Genomic DNA, 23647 nt, shown 5'->3' with positions numbered 1-23647 from the left:
GGGATTTTATATTTCTCCAGCCGGGTCTTGTTTTGTTCTTCTGTATGTATTGGGCCTACTTTGGTTCATTTGCTCTGGATACTTGTTTTGTTATGTTTTCGGCCTCGTCCCTTAATCCTGTTTACAGTTTGTGAAGTGCCGTTGGGCAAGACCGTTTAACATTACAACAAGCGATGACATGGTTGGCCTGTTGTTTGCCTCTTCTTCAACACACAATAATCCAATATGGATGTATCGCTAAAATTCATTTGGACTGCATGAGTCTTTCAAGCATCAACTCCAACCCCTTTGTTTCGTTCCATAATTGCCAAGCCTGCAATTAATACATTTCAAGCATGTATGTAAAAACTCTTACATTGATAGCTACATTAGCTAGTTTGAGAGTAGGTGCACATTTTGTGGGATGAAAACCTAAAAAGTTTCTTACATATGTAGTCTGGGATCTTTAGCCGCTTCAAAGCTTTTTCTTGTCTATTAGCAAATGTCTAATTTAGAACTATATATACAAACTTTGGACGCACGCAAATGTCTAATTAAGTAGTGAATATCATAACATATATGTTGAATTTTTCATGCTCCCCTTCTATTTGCAGAAAAAGATTTCCCTTTCCATGTCCCATTACTTTGAATATACAAATCACATCTTATCTCCTATGTTAAAGTCACTTATGCTACAGTTTTCAATTTACAATCTTGCAGCATGAGAGCAAGCGAATTCGCAATCTTGTCTGCGTTCACCGTGGCGAAACGATAGAAAGAGTGAGCCCGTTTGAACTAGGATCAGTTGTAGACTCGCCAGTTGGAATTCTAACTACGGAAAATATTGCCGGTTGCTTTGGCTCAGGAAGATCTATTGATTCACTTCCAAGCAATACAACCACAGCTGACATTGTAGGCCTCTCTTCAGGGTCTTCCTGGACACATAAAAGCGCAATGTGCATGCATTTCAAAACCTCTGCTGTTGGCCAAGATTCCATCAACAAAGGTTCCACAAATTCCAATCCTTTTCCATCTTTCCATAGTCTCCATGCCTATCAATTCATTAAGAAAAAAATATGTTTTTTTTAAAAGAAATTATTATGTATCAAACTCAGTGAACTAAGACTGTTATCAAAGTAGACAAAGAAACATACATATGCAACGAGTGTCTTGGCATGTTCTGTGAGATAGAACCCACTATTCCTTTTCCCACTAATAATCTCTAGCAAGATTACCCCAAAGCTGTAAACATCAGATTTTACAGAAAATAGACCCTCCATTGCATACTCCGGAGCCATGTAGCCGCTGTTTCATGTAGAATAAGCTAGCATTAGTTAGCAAAATTCTCTTCTCAATTAAATTTGAAATGCTCTTGCTGGAAGGAAGTTATAGGACTCTAGATATAAATAAAGGAGATGTCAATTTAAGAAGCAAACTCACTACGTTCCTACAACTTTTTTAGTGTTAGCTGTGTTCTGGTTTTCACAAAAGATCCTTGCCATGCCAAAGTCTGATATTTTGGCAACCATTTCATGGTCCAACAGGACATTGCTGGGCTTCAAATCCCTGTGAATGATTTTGAGCCGCGAGTCCTCATGGAGATACAGAAGTCCTCTGGCAATGCCTTCAATAATGCTGTAATATATTTTCCAATTGAGTTCAGCTCGTCTTTCCGAATCTGAAATTCAATGGTACTAATCAAATTCAGTACATGCCATCAAGTTGAAATGTGTCTGCATGGTGAAATCATATAAGGATTAAAGAACATTTATAGCAGAAGAGTAGGCTAGGTTGAAACTTGAACCAACCAAAGATGAAGACATCTAGGCTTTTATTTGGCATGAATTCATACAACAGCAGCTTTTCCTCTCCCTCAAAGCCACATGCCAAGAGCCGCACAAGGTTTCTGTGTTGAAGTTTTGCAATGAGTATGACCTCATTCTTAAACTCCTCCAAGCCTTGCCATGACTTCCTTGACAGTCTTTTAACAGCTACTTCTCTCCCATCTGGTAGCAAACCCTGAAAAAATATTTCCCAAATCAGATACAAGCATTGGCCTGTGAATCAATACTAAACTCATTTAGAATTAGAACCATAGGACATAGTATTACCTTGTAAACAGTACCAAACCCCCCTTGTCCAAGCTTGTTTGAATCTGAGAAGTCATTAGTTGCTATTTTTATAGTAGCTAGATCCATGAAGGCTAGCTCCTCAGAACTTACGAATTTGCCTTCTACTGTGATTGTGACTCCAGTGGGGCTTGTCAAATCATGTAATAGTACTTGCTCACTTTTTTCTTCATCTGCAGAAAGAAAAAAAGTAAAAAATAGTTTGTATTCCTATACAAGTCCAGAAGAATTTCCCAGTTTCAATCCATGTACCTTCGATGTTTTCTAATCCCTTTTTCATCCGACGATGGAAAGCATAAAATGAAATGACCACTAATAGTATGATGGATGCACATGTAGCCACCACCTTCCAAGTCTTCCATTTATCCCCTGCTTTTTAATAGGAAGAACTTCCGTGAGTTACAATTTACCATGAACATTATCAAATTTTAGATTGTTAGAACTCAGTGACCTCCTTTTGATTCAAGTTCTACAATGTAGTAAGGCTCTTACTAGAGGTATATACTCAATGTTTCAACAATATGCATACATAAGATGATTAACCAAAAGAAGAAAGAAAAACGTTTGAAGTCCCTAACCTTTGGAATATGGGAAATTTAACAGAGAACTCGACGTGTCGTTAAAAAATGAGTACAGTTCAAACCTCACATTACAATTCCTACTAACAACAGTTCCACCTTGGTGAGAAGAGCAGCATTCCGAAAGATCAGCAAGAGCAGAATTCAAACAATTATTGCAGTTACTTTCAGAGATGTCTCTAGTGCATTGTTGTAGACCATAAATAGTATTCTTTTCTGAATATTTAACTTTCCCAGTTGCAAACATATGCTTTGAAGAATTAAACGCAGCCTCTCCCGAGAGGTTCCTCATTAAATACATCAATACATCCTTGAAATGATGTGGATTTGATACAGTCTTCTCCTCATTATTCTTGTCTGGATATTTTCCGGTATAAACCATCAATGAAAAGGATATCTGGTAAGAATATTGAATTTGACAGAATTCATACCATATCATTGCATCTGTTGTTTTACAGCTCTTGAAGATTTCTTGGCTTGCTTCATTGACACAGTTTTGACAAACTGCGGAGTTAACATCCCATCTACAAAGTGATTGTCCATAGACCATGCTACGGCCATATCCGATCGTGTCGTTGTAGAAGCCGCCTGAGATGGAAGTGTTGAAAGACAATGACTCAAGGAGCTGCTTGAGATTGTTTTCAAATTGGCTATTGGGAGTGTAGTTTCTGGCATCAGTTGAACAAAAGATTGAAAGAGGGTCTACAGCAGAAAGGCTAGCCGGCATCAATAGTGTTATAATTGTGAAAAGCATCACAGGAAGCCTATCTTTGTCCATTATCCAGAAATGGATTCACAGTGAACACCAATTTACACAAATTTAAGCCAATAGAAAGGGGGAAAACAGAAAGATGGCTGTTGATGGTTTATTTTGATGAGATAAGCCTCTCTGACTTGTCAATTTTGACAATGAAATTTGGCCACTAGTTTTCATATGATTATGTCACAGAAACTTCCTTGCTGAAGGATGCGAACTGGCTGAATAAAGTCATACTGCTGCATATGGTGATAGAGACCAGGATTATTGTAGTATTTGGAAGATTTCATTGAATTCTTGATTAATCAAAGACTTTTGAACTTGGATCACCTATCAGTCATGTTTAAAATACTTGATTTTAAAAAAGTGTGATTATTTTGTAGGTGACATTTCTAGGACTATTTGTTTGACCATTCTACTTCAAGGGAAGAAGTCATGAAATTACTAGTAAAGGATTTGGATTAGCACAGAATGTGGCCGGGAGTTGGTGGTGAATCATGGACCTGTAGAATTTGAGCTTACTTGATACGAAATTTCCTTGAGGTGACATTAAATAAATAACAGCATGTGAGTTTATGCAGCCCCTAATTTCAATCCTTTATTATATAATCTGACAGCAACTTGCGTGACACAGAAACATTGTTCTTTAGTTTCTAATTTTGTCTATTATGTTTACTTTGAATCTGAATAGTGAATCGATGACCGAAAGACAAATGCATAGATATGACAGGCAATAGATGTAATCTTATTGAAGGCTTTGGATTTCCTAAATATTGAGTCAGTAAGCATGTTTAATTATATTATTGAAGGCTTTGGATCTTCAATCATCCAACTGAAAGTTCATCCTCCATTGGGAAGGATGTATGTATATTCTCATCAAGTATTATTTATTTATTTTTTATTGGTCCCTCGAACTGGAGGAGTTGTAAAGTCTGCAGTTCCCACAACTTGATTATGGGCAAAATTTGAAGTTCAAGATGGAAAAGCAAATGTATTCTTCCGTTGTGATCCATAATTTGGAATCTATATCAGTTCAATATTCACAATTGTGATCTCTGTATTAAACAATTGTGCTTGCTTGCATATCATGCCAAGTCAACAACAAGCAGATATACAAAGCCTCATTGGCATTAAGGCCTCACAAATTCCATGGACCCTGAATCGGCTCTGTTATCGCGGCATGACATCAGAAACTGTTAGTCCATTGATGGAGTTATTATCAGTAGCTGCCACATTATGATCAGTAAATCTTCCCATGGATAAGGCAGGTTTTTCAGGCTGGTTAAGAGTTACATTTTCACTTTTCAACATTACAACGACAGAAGACATGGTTGGCCTGTCTTGTGCATCTTCTTGAACACACAACAATCCAATGTGGAGATATCTTAGAAACTCATCTGGAACACATGAATCAAGCAGTAGGGGATCAAGTAGCTCCAACCCTTTTCCTTCATTCCATACTTGCCATGCCTGCATATCATCACTCAATTGGATAAGCGCCATTAAGCAGTAGTTTTAGCCTATGGCAATGTGATCACTTTGAGAAAGTGCATAAACTTACATATGCCACAAGGCTAGGAACGCGTTTTATTCGATGAAAGCCAGCGTTCCTTCTCCCAGTTATGATCTCAAGCAAGAGTACTCCAAAGCCATAAACGTCAGACTTGACAGAATATATTCCCTCCATCGCATATTCTGGAGCCATGTATCCGCTATTCCAAACAAAAATTCAGAATAAATGTTGAGAAACTCAGAAACAAATCCATCTTAAATGATGGTTGGAATCAAAAGCATTCTCTCATGAGAGTTTCTGTACAGTGGAAAAGAAAAGGGTTTAGAAATGAAGCACTTACTAAGTCCCAACTATTGTAGCAGTATTGGCCTGTCCTTCGCTTCCTGAAAAGATCCTTGCCATGCCAAAGTCTGAAATCTTTGGGTTCATGTCATTGTCCAACAATACATTGCTGGCTTTGAGGTCTCTGTGGATGATTCTAAGTCGAGAGTCCTCGTGCAAATAAAGAATTCCCCTTGCAATTCCACTAATGATGTTTATACGTCTGCTCCAATCAAGTTGCGCACGTTTCTTTGAATCTAGCCATCATAAAAGGAAAAGTCATAAAACAATTGATTCAGATCCCAAAGACAGAGAAATTTCCCAGAGTAAAAAGAAAACATACCAAAGAGAACGACATCTAGGCTGCTGTTTGGCATGTATTCATAAACAAGTAGTTTCTCCTCTCCGTCAACACAAAAACCCAATAGCCGGACAAGATTTTTGTGTTGAAGTTTCAAGATCAGCAGAACTTCATTTGTGAACTCCTCTGCACCTTGCTCAGAACAGCTTGAAAGCCTCTTGATCGCCACTTCCTTTCCATCACTCAGGATACCCTGAGAAATTAAGACCAGATTTCCTTTTTCAATTCACAGAAATTACCAAGCAGATGATACAAATAACAATTCAGTTTTCAGACATGTGAACCTGTTTTACATAATTTGTTAGAAAAATGTTTTTACCTTGTAAACAGGGCCAAAACCACCTTCTCCAAGCTTATTTGAATCAGAGAATTTGTCGGTTGCGACATGTATAGATGCCAAACTGATATAGGGGTACTCCTGAGCTTTCGGGTTTCTTCCTCTAAAACTTTGATCAGGTAACAATGCATTTGGTCCTAAATTCTCACTATTCCCTGAACAGAGAGAAAGAAAAATTTTGCTTTCAGAAAACAAATTAGGGTGAGCTTCGAATTAAACTTTTGCAGAAGCAATAATATTACCCTTTTGGTTCCTTCTCTTTGTAAGACAGACACAAGAACCCAAAAGTAGTATGGCTAGACATGCTGACACAATTGTGATCACCCATATTTTCCTTCCTCTGCCTGCATTTAGGAACAACCATTTGCAGTATATAATTAATTTTCCTTGAGAACGCCACACAAAGTAGACACAAACTTTACAAGTACTCACCGTCCCCTTTGTTATTATTCGGATCGCTCGAACTAGAAGCTTCAGTTGCACCATAATAGAAGGCATATAACTCATATCTCACGTAGCAACTACGACTCAGAAGTCTTGCACCAATGGAGAAATAAAACTCCCTTAAAACGTCTACTATGGCTTTCTGAAGGCACTGACCACAGTCATCTCCAGATAAGTCTGTAGTGCACTGCACAAGAGCATACACCACTTTATCTTCAAAGGGCACATCTCGAGTAGCATACATCTTAGCCGAAAGATTATAAGCCGCTTGCTTGGCCAGGTCTCTCAGTGTCTCATTCACAACAGACTCAAACTTTTCAGGGTCTGAAATATTTTTCTTGTTGGCTAAGGGAATGTTGTCTGCTACATTCAACTTGCCAAAGAAATTCGCATCAGAGTAACGCAACTGACACATTTCCTCCCACACAACGGCTTCTTTCGAGCTGGGACAAAGCGTCACGATGGCTGACTGTGCTGTGTTGATGCAATCGCGACATGTCTCATTTGTAACATAGTTGAGGCACATGTAGAGACCATAAACTGTGTCTGCAGGGTCATTTCCAGTGGATGTATTGTACAGCTTGGAAACAGAAGCATTTGAAGGCAATGAAATGAGTAGGCTGTGGAGGTTTTTCTGAAACGTACTGTTATCTGCATAGTTGCTAACGTTACCCGAGCATTTCCAATAAGGAGGGTCAGCAAAAGCTAGATCACAAAGGAGGGAGATGAGAAAACAAAGCAAAAGTGGCAGAATGGTTTTCAGAAAGTGAACCATATTTCAGTCTGTGCTAGTATCATAGCAAAAGATTGGTACCACTTTTAAATAGTCTTCTCCTTCCTGCTTGACCTTTTGGCTACAACTACCAGAAGCAATTCGTTAGTTTTGTGCTATCTCTCTCAAGTTTAACAATTGAATTAAGAGGTAATTTCTTGGAAGAGTTGTTAATTAAGTAGCTAAAATCACATCAATGAATGTAGACGTAATTACCACTGAACCACATGGCAAACATATTCTATGAATTTCATTATTTTCGTGCGGCACGAGGTTCTTGACTTCTGACCCCAGGAAACAACCTTCACATATGAACGAAAGAGAGCCAGGACAAATCAATTGGATGTAGTGGAATCTGTTCAGTTTAAAAGATTTATTGACCGAGACTAATAGATAATGACAAGGACATCATAAATCTATAAAATAACTATAACATAAATCCATTACAATTAGACAGAGACATATTTTGGAGCGCTTCTGTAAACGTCAAACACTCTTAAAAACACTTTTAATTACATAAAAACGCTTTTAACTTCTCTAAAACTAGTGACAAACTTCATCCCTGACAAGCTCACTACATCAACCAATTTTGTTGAATTATAACATGTTTCAGACAGAGTGATTTTATTCATAATCGCTTCATACATTGAATTTCTTATTTAAAATCATTTTAACTTGCTTTTGTCTCTTAAAATCATTTTTAGTTATCTTAAAGCGCTTTCGTGATTACACAAGCTCATTAGCCCAGCTCCGTAACCAAATTTGCTCCAAAAATTGGGCTTGGGTTGGCATTTTCAAGCCCAATCTTTGTGTTGGTCCAACGTAAGCCAGCAAACGTAGATCAAGTTGCACGCTGTCCATAGGCTCAATAAACATACTCTCCACGCGAAAGCAAAGCAGCAATGGTAGATATACAGTTGGCTTCAGGTTCAGACACAAACCGCCAACGCCGCACGCTTTACCTTCTCACTTCTAGTCACTCCTCAGTTAATGGCACTCGCTCTTAGAAGATTTGCAGCTTCATTCGGCTACCCGCCACATTTCCAATGCGTTCGAGCCTTGTCTCCGTTGCGCTTTGCAAATAGTTGCAGTTCCTTCGTGTCGTGTGACTCGTCCGGTAAGTCCCGAACCTGCTTGTGAAAATATCTCTTAGACAATCTGTTTGGCATTAACTGCCATTTTCGCACATGCTCTGCATTTCAAGATTAGAGGACGGCTTTGGCGCTGATCATCCAGAATTCCGAAAGTGGCATAATGGCGGTGGGTCGTTCCACAAGTCTGCCTGCATTGACCCAACAGTTTTCATTGAGTTTGGTGCTGTTGTTCATTCAAAATCTGTGGTGGGCGAGCACTCTCATATTGGTTCTGGAGCTGTCGTTGGACCTTCTGTTACAATTGGGCAATCAACAAAAATAGGGTAGTGATCAAATCTTTTACTTGACATTGTCTTGTTAAAGTATACACTTAGAGTTGCCAATTTGAAATTTATTTGATGTTAATGGAGTTACCACGTTTCTGATCTCTGCAGCTACAATGTTGCACTCAGTAATTGCAGTATAGGAGATTCGTGTATAATCCACAATGGCGTATGCATCGGTCAAGATGGTAAGGCCACTTTATATAGGCTTTGATTCATTTGATGCAGCTAATGAAAGCTAAAGGAATATAAATCTGTTCGGTTGGAATCTGATCTTGATGAATTATTCTGAATTATAAGTGTGCCCAACAGCATATTGGGAATATTGATATGAATCATGAGTTAATATGAATACTGTTTTATGTGAGCCGATTGATATTGGCATCTGATATTCAGGCGATGTTGTTTATCTACAGGATTTGGATTTACGGTGGATGAGCATGGGAATATGTTAAAGAAGCCTCAAGTTAGTGATTTTTTTTTTATTTTTTTTTTATTTTTTTTTTATTTTGTACTTCAATTGAAGCCTATTTTAGTTTTCTTTCTCTTTCATTTTTCTTTTGAGCATATTTCTCATGTAATTTGAATTTCTGAATGAAATTATGGAACTTTAGTGTTTGAAAATCAACATAATTATTTTTATGCTGGGTCGTCGCATTGCATTATGTGGGTATGAGAGTCTTCATATGTTTGACTTATATGACCATACAGGTTATCTATGCATATGCATGCAACTGTAGAATGCAAGCATCTTATTGTATGTCTTTCTTGTTCTTCATTCCATACTCAAGATGCTGAATGCTAGGGTAGGGAACTATGTGGAGATTGGTGCAAATACATGCATTGACAGGGGCAGGTGAGACATATAGCCTTTTATATCTTTTACACTGATGTTTCATGCATGATTATAGTTTCTGAATCAGTTAGTACTCTAAGACTGTTGAAGTTTGACTACTAATTAAAACATATTTTGGTTTATGCAGTTGGAGAGAAACGGTTGTAGGGGATCATTCCAAGATAGATAATTTAGTTCAGGTTGGCTTTTGCCTTTTGCATTGTTGGCAGAATTTCCTGGAATATATGGTTATCTGTTTGCTTGGGTTTGCAGATCGGTCATAATGTAGTTATTGGGAAGAGTTGCATGCTTTGTGGACAAGTTGGGATTGCAGGCTCAGTGACGTACGTTCTCTCTCTCCCTTCCCCCACTCCTTTCCCTTTCCTTTTTATTGTGGATTTATAAAGTTCACCATGGTATATGAATATGATTCAGTTTCACTTCAATGAATTTGTCAACGTTCCAAAAAATCTGCCAGTCTAATGACTTTATTCTCTTTTTTGTCTTGTAGGATAGGAGACTATGTAACTATGGGGGGAAGGGTAGCAGTTCGTGACCATGTCTCCATTGTATCAAAGGTGTTTGCTTACATAAAATGACCCAATCTACTAGTAGCCTAAATTAGTAATGACTTGTCACTTGTGAAAGAACTCGGTCTTCTATTTAAATATCATTTCGGTTTCGAAGGTTGGAAGAGCCCTAGAATCTTACGTTCTTTTTCATTTTACCATTGTTATTTTATCTCATTCTTTTCATGCTCTCGCATTTTTTAATTGACTAGGAGTATGGTTGAATATCTTATTGCATGGACTTTGCAGGTACGACTTGCCGCTACTAGCTGTGTCACGAAAGATATTACAGAACCTGGAGATTATGGCGGCTTCCCAGCTGTAAGTGCCATCTTTGTACTTTCTTCTGAAATTCTTTTCATGCATTGCGTACCAAAAATAATGTAGTTGGTGCAGGGTGATTGTTGGATGTTTGGGTTTGATATCCAATTGATATTTTAAATAGCTTAATTTGGTTGTGTTTCAGGTTCCGGTCCATGAGTGGCGAAGACAAGTTGCAAACTACTGTCGAACATCAAAAAAGCTGAACCGTTAGAATCATTAGAAAGGAAACTCAGGTTCACTCTTATGTTATTAAACCCTTGCACTGTTATTATGATCTTTGCTGGGGACTTCGCTTAGCAAAGATAACTACTCAGGGATTGTGATCTAGACATAAATGCAATTTGTTCACTGCTCTACTATGTGTTCTTATACTCATGAACTGCTGATAGCACCTTTTGCTTCATGCATTGAACTGTTGTAGTCAAACAACAGAAACCAAAAGTAGAAACGATAATTCTTCTACGTTTAATACTTACAATATCAGGGTGTGGATGTGAAACTAACATGAACAAACAACCTTAACCTGATACTTCTTAACAGTGTTTGATAAGATTGAATCTACATTATTTTAGCAGCTGTGAAGATTTCAAACAGATAAGTATGAAGTAAATTTGATTAATTCTTTAATCCTTATAAAAAAATAGTAAAAGTAAAAGTTCTGGAATTTTGGAGTGGGTTTGCGCCAGCTCTCTTGGCTCTTAGTTTACATTAATAAAGCATAAGCCAAAAACCTTGTAATACTGGTCCCTTGCATGAGTTTGCAATGTACCATTATCATTTGCAGAGATTTAGGCAGCTACGGTAACAGTAGGGACAATAATCAGTATATTATAAACAAGACCATGAAATTTAGGCAGCTATATTGTAAATTTGCAACATCTAGTATAACAATCGTTGTCTAGTACTCCTCCATTTCTTGGAAGCACGGCGTAGCTTAATTTTCTTCTTCTTACCAAAAATCTTACCATCTGAACCAACCAATAATTTACCTTGCAAGTGTAATCCATGATGCTTACTCTTCACTCCCCATGTTCTATATCGAAACCGAGTTAGTAATGCCACCTTCAGTTCTGCAGTTGCATTGGATATGGAATTGCGAATAGCTTTCCAAACTCGTGGGTTGACATCCAAAGAATCAGTCACTTCACGGGTTTTACCTCTTCCTTGATGAAAAGAACGTATGGTTTTCTCCCCAACCGTATCTGACCCATAATAGAATCTCAAAATGGTGTCATCATAGTAAATACTAGAGTCTTTGTTGGAATTTTTAATTTCAAGGACGTATAAGATAGAGCCATTTTGACCCCCATTGTCTGTATCGGACTTTGGGATGGTGATATCCACAATGGTATACTCAGGGGATTCTGGACGTAAGGCCAGCCAAAGAACGAGGGCTAGGAGACCCAGGAGGCCGAAGAATTGTAGAACCCATAAGTAGAAATTGTTTGTCTCGCACATTTTTTAGGACTGAGCATAAAATATTGACTTCTGATTGTTTAAATGAATTTGGTTGCACTAATTGAGAAGGAGAAGGGAGAAAAGAGGTGAATTATGCAGTAAGAAAGGAGCAAAAGTGGGAATATCAAAGGGTGTTTGGTTGTCATGTAAGTTACAAGAGGATATATTCTTTTCTTCTAGAGTGAGTTGAATGGGGTATCAGCCTTTGCTGTTGGAGCGGAAAGTAATATGTGGGAAACTAAAGCGTTAGGTTAAAGTTTGTGAAACTTTCATACATTTGATTCCCCACGAGTTGATCCTTGGAAGAGAAGGAACATGATTCTTTACTTGTGTAGGATGTAATTGCTTTAATGCTTATCTAGAGTTAGTTTTTCTTTGGGAGACTAACCTGCAACCAAAGTTTTGCAACCTAGGTTAATTCCACTTTCCAGCAGAGAAGCCAAAAATAAAATGATAGAATGCGACGGTTTTTCTGGTGTATAAAGAAAGAATGGCACGATCATTTAGAGCAACCCAATTAATAAACATCACCTGAATTGGGGTTTGATCATGATTATGGGTTAATGTCTAAGATTACTATCTTGATTTCCCCTCAGTTATCCCATATTAAATCATATCTATATTCCGATTTAATCAGGTTTTGGATCCATATTATGGTCTGGATCCGACATTGTTTGTTCAATGAAACAGAATCTGTGCCTGGGGCTAGTAGTTGCAAATGGTTAGCAATCATCGCAACTTCACAACCCAAATCAGTCGACCCCCACACAATCACCACTTGTAGAAACTAAACCAAGATTGAGAGTTGAGATTGCGTGATTCCGAGATTGTGCATGATCAGATTTGTGTTTAGGATATACATTATCCTTGGTACTTGGTTTGAACACTACTGTAGGACTATGCAGGAAGCCCCATGATTTGGAAAAAGAAGCTCAAGATTCTGTTATTTTTTTTGTCCAAAAGATTAACATTAACATTTAAAAATGTTTCTTTCCATTTGCATCCAAGGAAACATGGAAAGCATATATGGAATACGTGGGTCAGGTCAGTTGGCCAGGGCAGTGGACCGTCCTTGCACTCAAGTTCGAGTTGCCATGCACATAGATTAGATTAATTTATAGTAGTTTAGACTATCGTTTGTATATAAAAGCTTAAAAGGGCTTCCTAGCTCACCCCGATAGAAAGTTAAACTTTTGTTTATCATAATACACGATAGCAATGTCCACAATCGCACTAAAACTCCCCAATCAATTTAGAAAGATTATACGACAAATGAAGTAGATCACAGCTCGTGGTCAGTAAGCAAATCCAAAGCCAATAACCCCCAAAAACATACGAAAATATAAACACAAGTTAATGTAAAAAATAAAAGTTCCCCAATCTCAGTTGAAATCGACAGGGCATCTCCTACTTTCAGAAGTGTGAATGTGAAACGAACATGAACAAACAACCTTAGCCTGATACTTCTTCACATTATTTTATCAGCTGTGAAGATTTCAAACAGATAAGTATGAATTAAAGTCGATTCATTCTTTAATCTTTATAAAATATAGTAAAAGTAAAAGTTCTGAAATTCTGGAGGGATTTTAGAGTGGGTTTGCGCCAGGTCTATTGGCTCCTAGTTTCTATTAATAAAGCATGAGCCAAAAACGTATTGAACCTTTTAATACTGATCCCTTGCATGAGTTTGCAATGTACATTATCATCTGCAGAGAGTCTAGAGATTGTGGACAAATTGTCGAATTGTATATTCTGCTACAGTAACAGTAATAACCTGGTCAGTTATAAACAAGACCATGAAATTTAGGCAGCTATATTGTAAATTTGCAACATCTAGTATAACAATCGTCGTCTATTAGTTCTCCTCTTCCATTTCTTGGAAGCACGGCGTAGCTTAATTTTCTTCGTCTTACCAAAAATCTTACCATTTGAACCAATCGATAATTGACTTTGCAAGTCTAATCCATGATGCTTACTCTTCACTCCCCATGTTACATATTGAACCCGAGTTAGCACTGCCACCTTCAGTTCTGCAGTTGCATTGGATATGGAATTGCGAATAGCTTTCCAAACTTGCGGGTTGGCATCCACAGAATCAGTCACTTGACGGGTTTTACCTCTTCCTTGCTGAAAATAAGGTATGGTTTTCTCCCCAACAGTCTCTGACCCATAATAGAATTGAATCTCAAAATTGTGTCCTTGTAGTAAATACTAGAGACTTTGTTGGAATTTTCAATTTCAAGGGCATATATGATAGAGCCATTTTGAACCCCACTGTCTATATCGGACTTCGGGATGGTGATATCCACAATGGTATACTTGGGGGATTCTGGACGTATGGCCAGCCATAGACAGAGAGCTAGGAGAAGCAGGAGGAGTATGGAAAATTCTAGGAGCCAGCAGTAGAAATTCTTGATCTCGCACATTTTTTCCAATTGTTTATTAAATATTGACTTGTGATTTTTTAAAATGAATTGGGCTGCACTTAGAGAAGGAAACGAAGGGAGAAAAGAGGTGAATTCTGCAGTAAGAAAGGAGCAAAAGTGGGAATATCAAAGTTGTGTAGCAAGTTACAAAAGGATTTTTTTTTTTTTTTTTCCTTTCTCCTAGAGTGAGTTCAATGGGGTTTCAGCCTTTGCTGTTGGAGCAGAAAGTAATAAGTGGGAAACTAAAGCAGTAGGCTAAACCGCTGAAGTTTGTGAAATTTTCATACATTTGATTGCTCACGAGTCGATCCTTGGAAACCTAGGTTAATTTCACTTTCCACCCAAGAGCCGAAAATAAAATGATAGAATGTGACGGTTTTTCAGGTATATAAAGAAAGAATGGCACGATCTTGTAGTGCAAAACATCACCCGAATTCGATTTAATCATGCTTATGATTTATCAAAGATTACTATCTTGATTTCCCCTCATATATCCCATATGTATAAAGAATGACATGATCATTTGGCGCAACCCAATTAATAAACATCACCCGAATTGGATTTGATCATGATTATGATTTCATGTCTAAGTTACCATTTTGATTGCCCCTCATCATATCAAATCATATCTATATTCTGATATACTAGGGTTTTGGATCTGACATGATTGTTAGACCAGAAGCTGTTGCATATGAAATGAGCTTTTCGTTAAGCCTTTAGTGCTACTGTGCTAACCAAATGGTTAGCATTCATTCATCAGAACTTCACAACCCAAAACCAGTCGACCCCACGCAATCACCATTTGTCGAAACTTCATCACGACCTGGTTTGAACAGTACTGTAGGACTATGCAGACCATGATTTGGCAAAAGAAGCTCAAGAATTTGTTACTTTTTTCTGTCCAAAAGATTAACATCAAAAGAAGTGTTCTTTCCATTTAAATTGGAGGAAACATGGAAAGCATATATGGAAGAAAAAGTGAAAAAGAAAGAGGAAGACTATTTTTAAATGCCTAAAAGATGCAGGTGCATACACTAGTTAGGTTAGTTGGCTATGACTGTGGGTCGTATATTAAACTATGGTTGTAAATATAAAAACAAAAAAATAAATAATTTTGAACCATTCAATTTAGAAAAGTGATACAACAAATCAAGTAAATCACAGCAAACCCAAACCCTATAGAAACCCCAAAAGCATGCGAAATAAAAACACAAGTTAAAATGCAAAAATTAAAAATTAAAAATTAAAAATAATAATAATAATAATAATTCTCCAAATTCAGGTGAAATAGACAGGGCATCTCCTATCTTTAGAAACGGGCAAGATGAAGCCATCCTGGCCCACATCGACATCACAGTTGGCGTGCATACGATGGCGCTTACTATCCCACGACTGAATCCTAAACCTAATCGTAGCCGAAAATTCAAGTCGAAAGACGACCGTTCCTCTCGAACGATCATTGATGAACTCCATCCAACGCTGGCTATTCACCGTTAAGGTAGCCCCAGTAAACGACCCAGCCACGATGGTCGTGTTCTTAGGCCCTTGATAAAACGGGGGCAGTAACCCGGAGATTGACCCAATCCGCTGGTCCTTATAATAAGCCGACCCGTCCATTGAATCATAGTATATACCAATATCATGGTTGGCGTTACGGGCCGTGGCATTGAATTTGATCTCAGCATTTTCAAACCCGGTTTCTTGGTTCAAGCCCGGAACCGTAAATGAATGGATATGAAATCTTGGGCGGTGTGGACGTAGACTAAGCCATAGTATGAACGCTATCATGCCAAGAATGAGGAGGAGGCCCAAGAAGATGGTGCAGAAAAGCTTGGAGACCCGGGTGGCGAGGCTTTCACGGACCCGGTGGGCGTAGTACCGGGGGGTGTGCTGACGCTTCATGCGTTGGGGCTCCGGGGTGGGGTACTGGATTGGCAACCGGTCGGGGGAATTGTGCATTTTTGGTAGGGAAGTTTTGGGGAGGATTTGATGAATAGGATAGAGGGAGAGGTTTGTTAATGTTTATGTAGTGAAGAAGGTGGCGGGGAAGAGTGAAGGGAGATTAAAGCATTTTGGGTCTTTTAGGAGGGAGAAAGAAAAGAATATAACGGACATTGTTGTATGTATTGTATCAATTGGTTTATGAAATGTACGTACAAATAATGCATCATCCATCACCGTATTACGTACATACAGAGACTTGTATCCGAACAAGGCATAAAGGTTTCCTACGGATTGTGAAAAGTATAGATACCAACTAAGGAATCTTGTGTGCTGGTGATCCAATGTTTATTTGTACTTTATTCATTTTTTGTTTTTGAGGTATCTTTGTATATTGGTCTTGCTGTGGTCCGGAGATCAATGGCAAATGTGCCGATGTCCGTTATCACCAAAAAAAATGAACTGACATGTTGTCTATGCAATTTTTTATAATGGCGTCTGGATCCGGAGAAGTTCACGCCACCAATACTGAAACTTGACATTTATTTGAGAAAGAAAATAATCAAGAGTAACATACACTGGCACAAATGCATATATATGGAGGCAGATATACAGCCTTTTATTTGCTTACTTGGTGTTCAAATTAATAAAACCCTAGTTAATCTTGCTGCAAACTTTCCTGATTTCGCCTGCGTTACCAGTGAGAACTCCAATCCTACCCATGTTCACCATGGAAACACCGAAATCCTTAAAGAAACTAGATTTTCCAACGGCGGCAACATGACTTTGAACGTAAGCTTTTGTCTCGCTGTCATCAAGAAGAGCTGCATCGGATTGGAAGAGACCCCTTCTCTTGGACACGAGAGTGAAATAGGTCTGGTCGAATGTCTTGAAACTGCCCGGATCCATCTCCACAAGAGTCTTTTGATCATTGGGTTTGCATTTCAGCTTCAATCTTGCAATGTAGTTGGGATCCAGTGTGGGATCAGTATCGCCCTTCCCCGTGAAGTTGTAAAGGCGGTTGCTGAAGGCAGTGCAGTGAGAAGTCCCAATAGTGTGCCCGCCTTATATAAGTGCATGCATAATAGGAGAGCGTAATTAAATTTGTTTCATAAACATAATAGAGTTAGTAAAAACTGAAACTTTACGTATATATATGTTGTGGTGTTTAGGTACCTGATAGCACTACAAGATCTTTGGCGCTTAGACCCTTTCGTGCAAAGCCTGCTTTTAATATGGTAATGTTTGCCGTGGGTGGTAGTAGATTCATAAGGGCCTCTGTTATATTGGAAACTCTACCATCTCTTCGTCCTGTTTCAACGTTCCAGTGTGCTCCATTGAGCTGAGGTCATCACATCATTAACATTAGCTTTTTAAAAGCAAAATTTACAAATTCAATGGAATGTAATGGAGGGAAAATGATATGATTTAGTACCGCGGAAACCACATCTCTGGCTGTTATGGCTAAGACGTCTGCACATGAAACCACTCCAGGGCATGCCTTTTCTAAAGCAGACTTAGCTTTGTCGATGATCTGAAATCCTCGTAGACTTTGGTTTGGAATTGCATCTTTTTCAGCTTGGTTGGTGGAAGAGTTCAATAGTATCGAACCTTCGCAACCCTGCAGGAAAAACCAGTGATATTTATATCAGTTGCATGGAAAGAAATAGATAACATTCTTTCTTTGGTTATATATACTTACCCTAACAAAACAATCATGAAAATGCATTCTCAACAAAGGAGCAGCAAGTGAAGGTGTAGTTGATATGGTTTGAAAGATGACTTTCTTCACAATGTCCTCAGCTTTGGGGCATGACTTTGCATAAAACCCGACGTTGAGCCCTCCCTGCGCATTTGCAAGGTCAAGGACAACAAGTATAAAGGTCAGCTGGAGAAAGAGATATGAGAAAATCTTTGAAGTAGCCATGTCAAGCTCAAGGGTTTGTGATTATCTCTTGTGCTGAAACACAGACACCAACTTATACATATATATATATATATATATATATATATATATAAGCTTTGACGTCCTAACGAACCCGCCAATCATGTCATATTACTTGGAACACTTCTGACTTTTGATTGTTTAATTTCACTGATTTATAATATGGTGCCTCACATGTCTGCCGGTTCGGCCTCACATCACATATAAATTATAATTAGCAATAGGTTAATTCTTAATATTTCAAGATTAAGTTGTTAAACCCCTATTGGTTCACGTCCATTGTCATTGAATAAAAGCATCAAGCTGCATGATGGATGAGTCCTTCCTCGGGAGCTCGAAAAAACAGTTGACCCCTAACATAATACAAAGCATGTGATGTTGCTAAACGAAGTCCATCTCTTTGTTTAATTAGTAAGTAAGTAGTGCTGCTGCTGAGGCAAACTTATTATCCTGCTCTACTTGAAGTCCTGAAAGATAATATATATTAGAGAATTGCTTAAATTATCTATATAGGACGTGTACAGGTTGTGTGATAAAATCATATATAATTATGTTTATGGACACGTAAGAGGGCTTGGATTGCGCCTTAATGTTAGTTAGACACATACTTCTAATAACCTATGATATACGACCAGTAGCACATCACATGGTTTGGATGTTAGAATGTCGTTAAGTATTATCAGTTTGAATGTGTCCGTCAATATTTAAAATTTTGCATTTCTTGTCACGCCAGCTAGCATTAACCATGCTGGATTGAGATTGAGATTGAGTTTCAAAACTCAATCGTGGTAAGAAGGATTCTGAGCCTCTATATTTAAATATTGTGCATTTATCCGCATTTCGCGACATCTAAATTATTCTAATAATCTAACAATTCAAGATAAGACACTTCGATTTTTAACACTTATCCATTTAATCAACTACAATTTAACACTGTTGTCGCGAAATACGAATAAATGCACAATGTCTAAATGTAAGGGCTCAGAATCCATGGTTTAATGTTAATGTTGTTCATCTTATAAAATTGGGATCGAATAGGCTTGGTTTGATTGCCGATGGACTGAAAAATGTGACCACATCTATCAGCCCGTTGGAGTTTAGCCCAACAAAGTTCAGGCAAGACCCACTATTGAGCAAGTAGTAAGCTTGGTTCACACTTAAGCCCAACAAAGTTCAGCCAAGAGACCATATTCTTTTCAAAATCTTCAATTCTCCGAACTGAAATAAATAAAGTTTAATACTTGACTTAACTTCAGAGATACTTTCATTTGTAGCTCAAGTATAATATAATTATTAATAATAATAAATTTAAAAATGAATAATTCATATATAGTTGATCTGCCCGTGGCCTAGCCATGGCCCGTGGGTCATAGTTTGAATACGTGTGCCCTCAAAAAAGAGGGAGACGAAAATGGGATGGGATAGGATCGGAGAGCATCTTCTTCCCGTCTACATCAACACACACAAAGAATGGATGTATTCAATCTTTTGATTTAGGATCAGTAGCAAGCAACAAAAGACAGAGCTTGATATGTTAACTTAAAACCCCACACACAACAACACAGAGAGAGAGAGAGAGAGAGAGAGAGAGAGAGAGAGAGAGAGAGAGAGAGAGATAGATCCAGATTGGTCGACATTGCTAACAATTAATGTATCTCAACTTTATTCAAACGCATGTTTGGAATGGATTGCATGCAAATACAAATGCCATGGAGCCATAAATAATGCAATGCAAATGACTCGTACAAATTTCAGACACACAGGGAGCCTTTGTGTGGTGGTGATGGATGGATGGATGGGTGGGAGGGGCTACCAATTTCCCAAACTTTATATATTATGAAGTGATTTGTCAGCACAAAAACAAAGGGCGTAGGCATCATTGGTGGGTGGGTGGTAACGATCCAAGTAATAAAAATATATGAGTTAGCTTAGCATAATTAATCATTTGTTTCTTGCAACAGTGTTGAATCAATGATAGGATCAATCAGAACTAAGTGTTTAGAAACATAAAGCAAAAGCAAACTCCTCTCAATCAAAACAATGTAGCCCATGAACATGATTTAATAGGAACTTGATGTAATAAGCTCGTCATTCAGCTCTGGTAATTATTAACTTCCACTAGTGAGATACTGTCCAGGCCTTAATTTATGTCCAAGATGACGCACGAGAGCTGTCAATTTACCACAACTCAACAGTATACAAATCGTACGGGAGCCCACCAATATTATACCCTCTCTCTTTCAAATGCATTGGAACTTTGTCACTTCTGAATGTTTGTCCCTTTTATTGTCTGCATGCAACATGCTATTCTGAGTCGGTAACTAGCTAACCATGATTTTGTCTGTTTTTTTCTGCATAACTTCAAACATAAACGGTTCTTTTTCTTCAGCGGATAACATATGGTTGGTTGGTTCAAAGAAACTTTGGTGAAAACGTCTATATGCACACCATTTGTATAGAAGAAGATGATTCTGTAATCTGCTGCTGCTGCTCATGGTAGAGTCATCATCAGTCAACCGCCAGCCATTTGTCTGTTCCTTGATGGCCAGAGCGCCAAGAGCAGGCAGGGCCACGGCTTTAGCTCTTATCTTTTGAGAGATCTTGCTTTATTGAATCATATATATATATATATATATATATTATGATCCAGGTACTGATAATATCTACAATATATTCATGGAAGATTTGACAATTATTATGGAACTTGGCCACCTTCTTTCTCTTCTCCATTATTATTGATGCTTGTAATCATCGAGTTCGACAAGTTCCTACTAATAATAATGTTATGTGTATATAGGCCTACTGGAAATATAGTAATACTAATAGGTATATATTATATTAAATTATTTGACATATATATTAAATTAAGGCTTAATCACTGTTTTACCCCCTGAAATGAGCGTTCGGTCTCACTTTACCCCCTAAAACAGAAATTCTTCAATCGATTTTCATCAACAAAAGTGTTAATTATGCTGACGTGGCATGCGCATTTTAGTAATTTTAGCTATTAAAACTTTAAAATCCAAATTAAATATAAATAAAAAAACTGATTTTAAATTTTAAAAAAAATTTTAGGGTTAACAAACCCCATCTTCCCTTTCTTCCCATCCCGTCAACTCACCAGTCCCCACCTCCATCTTCCCATCTTCCCTAAAATGTACATACCGCATCAACAGACTTAATGGTTCTTCCTCCTTTCATCTCTACGGAGTTGTTCTTTGGGACTCACAGAGGAAGAGATCAGCTAAAATTTTCCTCTTTCCTTAACATGAAGTAATTATTTTTTTCACTAAAACTATAGGAGTGTAAATTACAAGGAAAAAGAAATATGCTTTTGGTCATGTAATGATCGATTACTTTGATTGATTGCTGATATTGTTTGTACCCCACCACATCATGTAAATTTTAACTTTTTGCTTATGGAAGTACCCTAGCAATCCAATATTATCCAACCAACGACCATTTTTTATTACACAAGTTTTCTTTTCTGTACCATCCACCAAGCAGAACAGAGTTTGATATGATTCATTCATTCACATTATGAGGAGGTTCAAAAGGGTACAAAAAAATGAATTGGGAAAGAAAATGGAAAACCCCCTGTGTGTATTTGTGATTGGCTAAGATCACCAAGCAATAGACAGGTGGTGGATTCCACCACCAACCATTGGGAATAACATATAATTAGATAGTTGGCCTGGATATATGTGTCTGCATAAACAATATTTGGACACTGGTACATTATGATTCAGAACCAAATTATTTAGGAAGATAATCCAGAGAGAACGATTCTGGACTTTAAAATATTTATTGGACAACACTTCTGACCCTATGAATGAAGGCATGCATGATTAAACATCGAATGAAAGGCATGATTCTTTTTTTTTTTTTTTCTTTCTTTCTTTGTCAATTATACTGTAGATTTCAGTTCAGTGCCGGTTTTCACATTCTGCAAAATGGACCATTTGTTGAGAAATAAGAACTCCCACAGATTTAAATTGATGGGGACCTGATTGCTTGCTAGTAACAAAGACAAACCATAGAAGAAATCTCAAATGAGAACATAAGAATGAAGCCAATATCTGTCCTAATTTGGCCAATATATGTCCTCCTCATTCATTATTCTCTTAATTTGGGTATTGAGAAATGACAAGCAACTTTATACCTTAATTCAATACAGTGAAGATGTTTTAATTTTTTGTGTGCGTCATTTTTGAAAAACCATCACCATGGCTTACAATGAGATAAGGATAGCATGCCTAAGGCTAAACCTTGATTCTGCACTTCTGGCTATAAACGTTTGAGAGCCTCATCCTTTTTCGGTCTCTGCTTCGTGTTGCTTCGATTCTTCTATCGAGTCGGAGTGAATCAAAACCCCAGATCATTGTTCTGGTGCAAATCACAGCCGTCAATGATAGTTGCTATGGTAGCTAGAGAGATATAGGGACCAGACTAAAGAATAAATAAAGGAGAGTGAATGAAAAATATCAAGTAGTGGTTTTACTCTCATGGTCACGTTTCTATATTTAGATAGTGACCACCATGTCGTCGTTTTTCCAAGGGATCAAGTTCAGCTGCCCAAAATGTCAAAATAGAAAAAGGGGGATTTATCCTGTGTTTGTTTTATCTGACATTGCCTGCAGTTTGTGGAACTGAAGAACACAAGGTCGTCCTTCTCAAGTGTTACAAGTTGTCAAAAAAGAATCAAAGCGAATTTAATCTCAAATGACAAAAATGTGAAAGCTGCATGAGGATGCATACAGCTGGTTTATTTCAGCCACAGTGGTAGCTTTATAGGCACCACAGATATTTGCTTCAAATTTGCAGAGCTCTGCATGTCAAATTTTGGTACATAATTTTGAAGCCGTTTTTGTTTTTATCTGAGGCTGCCAGCAGCACAAAAAACTGAAATCTTACGTTGTCATCTCAACTGCTACAAGTTGGTATACAAAACTTGAAAGCAATGGGAACATATGGGGTCAAATTTTGCTGAGAATTCATCGAAGATCACATAGAACAGAATAGAATGTATGTTGTGATCATTACTGGTTTTGCAAAAACAAAATTCAAATTGGTGATGATTTCCTTTTCTACTCATAATAACTGAAAGAAAAAGAAAGCAGAAGCCAAAGAACATAAAAGAAACAAGACAACAATTTGGGGCTCACACATGTGTCTTTTTGACTTTTTTCCTGACCATAAAAATAAAAAGGGTGACAAGCATTTTTCTCAATTTTAAAAGAACATAATTAAGTTGTTAAAAACTTTTTTCCTTTATATTTCTTTGCTGCTTTAAGCCTCCCTGACATGGCGCCGCACCATGCTTGCCTCACCATATGCACTTTCATGTTTAATTAGCATTTGTTAATTAAGGAAGGTTGCCTTGCCTACATGTCGATCCTCATGTGCTCTTTCCTAACCAAAAGCAAAAGGCATGAGGCTTTTGTGTATTACATTTACTTGGGGGGTTGGTCTTGTGCCGCTTCACGTAAAATTAGACTGCGGACGTCTACAAGTGGTTAACTTAACAACAGTTTTTCTTAT

The 23647-nt window shown here is 37.8% G+C and overlaps 6 protein-coding genes and 1 pseudogene across 7 annotated transcripts; 1 reads left to right on the top strand and 6 right to left on the bottom strand.

Annotated features, from left to right (window-relative positions):
- Window positions 1–731: 731 nt before the first annotated feature.
- Window positions 732–3464, bottom strand: LOC117625922 (putative receptor-like protein kinase At4g00960). The gene is made up of 7 exons (XM_034357514.1): window positions 2687–3464; window positions 2361–2477; window positions 2091–2281; window positions 1788–1998; window positions 1420–1657; window positions 1134–1284; window positions 732–1031 (listed from the first exon to the last, which is right to left on the bottom strand). The coding sequence occupies exons 1-7, from the start codon at window positions 3462–3464 to the stop codon at window positions 735–737; spliced, it is 1983 nt and encodes a 660-aa protein (XP_034213405.1). The 3' UTR covers window positions 732–734.
- A 1058-nt stretch (window positions 3465–4522) lies between these two features.
- Window positions 4523–7194, bottom strand: LOC117624148 (cysteine-rich receptor-like protein kinase 10). The gene is made up of 7 exons (XM_034355286.1): window positions 6408–7194; window positions 6218–6319; window positions 5958–6130; window positions 5621–5831; window positions 5297–5534; window positions 5005–5155; window positions 4523–4913 (listed from the first exon to the last, which is right to left on the bottom strand). Exons 1-7 carry the CDS (start codon window positions 7192–7194, stop codon window positions 4614–4616), a joined length of 1962 nt encoding a protein of 653 aa, XP_034211177.1. The 3' UTR covers window positions 4523–4613.
- An 889-nt stretch (window positions 7195–8083) lies between these two features.
- On the top strand, window positions 8084–10819 carry LOC117626102 (probable UDP-3-O-acylglucosamine N-acyltransferase 2, mitochondrial). Of its 2 annotated transcripts, XM_034357754.1 has the most exons (10): window positions 8084–8308; window positions 8401–8608; window positions 8720–8796; window positions 9025–9074; window positions 9400–9464; window positions 9592–9643; window positions 9717–9787; window positions 9955–10021; window positions 10262–10333; window positions 10479–10819. In XM_034357754.1, exons 1-10 carry the CDS (start codon window positions 8182–8184, stop codon window positions 10545–10547), a joined length of 858 nt encoding a protein of 285 aa, XP_034213645.1. In that variant the 5' UTR covers window positions 8084–8181; the 3' UTR covers window positions 10548–10819. The 2 variants fall into 2 exon arrangements, with proteins under 2 accessions (XP_034213645.1, XP_034213646.1); XM_034357755.1 differs by lacking the exon at window positions 9955–10021.
- A 181-nt stretch (window positions 10820–11000) lies between these two features.
- Window positions 11001–11856, bottom strand: LOC117626103 (protein NDR1-like). Its single transcript, XM_034357756.1, has one exon. The coding sequence runs from the start codon at window positions 11792–11794 to the stop codon at window positions 11216–11218; it is 579 nt and encodes a 192-aa protein (XP_034213647.1). The 5' UTR covers window positions 11795–11856; the 3' UTR covers window positions 11001–11215.
- Window positions 11857–13627: 1771 nt separating this feature from the next.
- Window positions 13628–14220, bottom strand: LOC117624147 (annotated as a pseudogene).
- Window positions 14221–15325: 1105 nt separating this feature from the next.
- On the bottom strand, window positions 15326–16259 carry LOC117625908 (NDR1/HIN1-like protein 26). Its single transcript, XM_034357495.1, has one exon. The coding sequence runs from the start codon at window positions 16177–16179 to the stop codon at window positions 15499–15501; it is 681 nt and encodes a 226-aa protein (XP_034213386.1). The 5' UTR covers window positions 16180–16259; the 3' UTR covers window positions 15326–15498.
- A 556-nt stretch (window positions 16260–16815) lies between these two features.
- LOC117626401 (peroxidase 27-like) lies at window positions 16816–18099 on the bottom strand. The gene is made up of 4 exons (XM_034358077.1): window positions 17864–18099; window positions 17597–17782; window positions 17338–17503; window positions 16816–17225 (listed from the first exon to the last, which is right to left on the bottom strand). Exons 1-4 carry the CDS (start codon window positions 18086–18088, stop codon window positions 16816–16818), a joined length of 987 nt encoding a protein of 328 aa, XP_034213968.1. The 5' UTR covers window positions 18089–18099.
- Between the last annotated feature and the right edge of the window lie 5548 nt (window positions 18100–23647).

This window comes from Prunus dulcis, chromosome 4, assembly GCF_902201215.1.
Source record: "Prunus dulcis chromosome 4, ALMONDv2, whole genome shotgun sequence".
NCBI classification, from domain to species: Eukaryota; Viridiplantae; Streptophyta; class Magnoliopsida; order Rosales; family Rosaceae; genus Prunus; species Prunus dulcis.
Note: the sequence above shows the minus strand (reverse complement) of the source record. Positions and strands in the feature narration are given on the sequence as shown.

Excerpts from the sequence above, each read along its gene's own strand:
- LOC117625922 (XM_034357514.1), bottom strand. The coding sequence starts at position 3,464 with ATGGACAAAGATAGGCTTCCTGTGATGCTTTTCACAATTATAACACTA. Across the intron at positions 2,478-2,686 it reads AAATTTCCCATATTCCAAAG|GGGATAAATGGAAGACTTGG; the intron begins GTTAGGGACTTC and ends ATTAAAAAGCAG. Across the intron at positions 1,999-2,090 it reads GGTTTGGTACTGTTTACAAG|GGTTTGCTACCAGATGGGAG; the intron begins GTAATACTATGT and ends ATATTTTTTCAG.
- LOC117624148 (XM_034355286.1), bottom strand. The coding sequence starts at position 7,194 with ATGGTTCACTTTCTGAAAACCATTCTGCCACTTTTGCTTTGTTTTCTC. Across the intron at positions 6,320-6,407 it reads GAATAATAACAAAGGGGACG|GCAGAGGAAGGAAAATATGG; the intron begins GTGAGTACTTGT and ends TCCTAAATGCAG. Across the intron at positions 5,832-5,957 it reads GTTTTGGCCCTGTTTACAAG|GGTATCCTGAGTGATGGAAA; the intron begins GTAAAAACATTT and ends TTAATTTCTCAG.
- LOC117626102 (XM_034357754.1), top strand. The coding sequence starts at position 8,182 with ATGGCACTCGCTCTTAGAAGATTTGCAGCTTCATTCGGCTACCCGCCA. Across the intron at positions 8,609-8,719 it reads GGGCAATCAACAAAAATAGG|CTACAATGTTGCACTCAGTA; the intron begins GTAGTGATCAAA and ends TGATCTCTGCAG. Across the intron at positions 9,644-9,716 it reads AGATAGATAATTTAGTTCAG|ATCGGTCATAATGTAGTTAT; the intron begins GTTGGCTTTTGC and ends TTGGGTTTGCAG.
- LOC117626103 (XM_034357756.1), bottom strand. The coding sequence starts at position 11,794 with ATGTGCGAGACAAACAATTTCTACTTATGGGTTCTACAATTCTTCGGC.
- LOC117625908 (XM_034357495.1), bottom strand. The coding sequence starts at position 16,179 with ATGCACAATTCCCCCGACCGGTTGCCAATCCAGTACCCCACCCCGGAG.
- LOC117626401 (XM_034358077.1), bottom strand. The coding sequence starts at position 18,088 with ATGGCTACTTCAAAGATTTTCTCATATCTCTTTCTCCAGCTGACCTTT. Across the intron at positions 17,783-17,863 it reads TTCATGATTGTTTTGTTAGG|GGTTGCGAAGGTTCGATACT; the intron begins GTAAGTATATAT and ends TTTTTCCTGCAG. Across the intron at positions 17,504-17,596 it reads CCAGAGATGTGGTTTCCGCG|CTCAATGGAGCACACTGGAA; the intron begins GTACTAAATCAT and ends TGATGACCTCAG.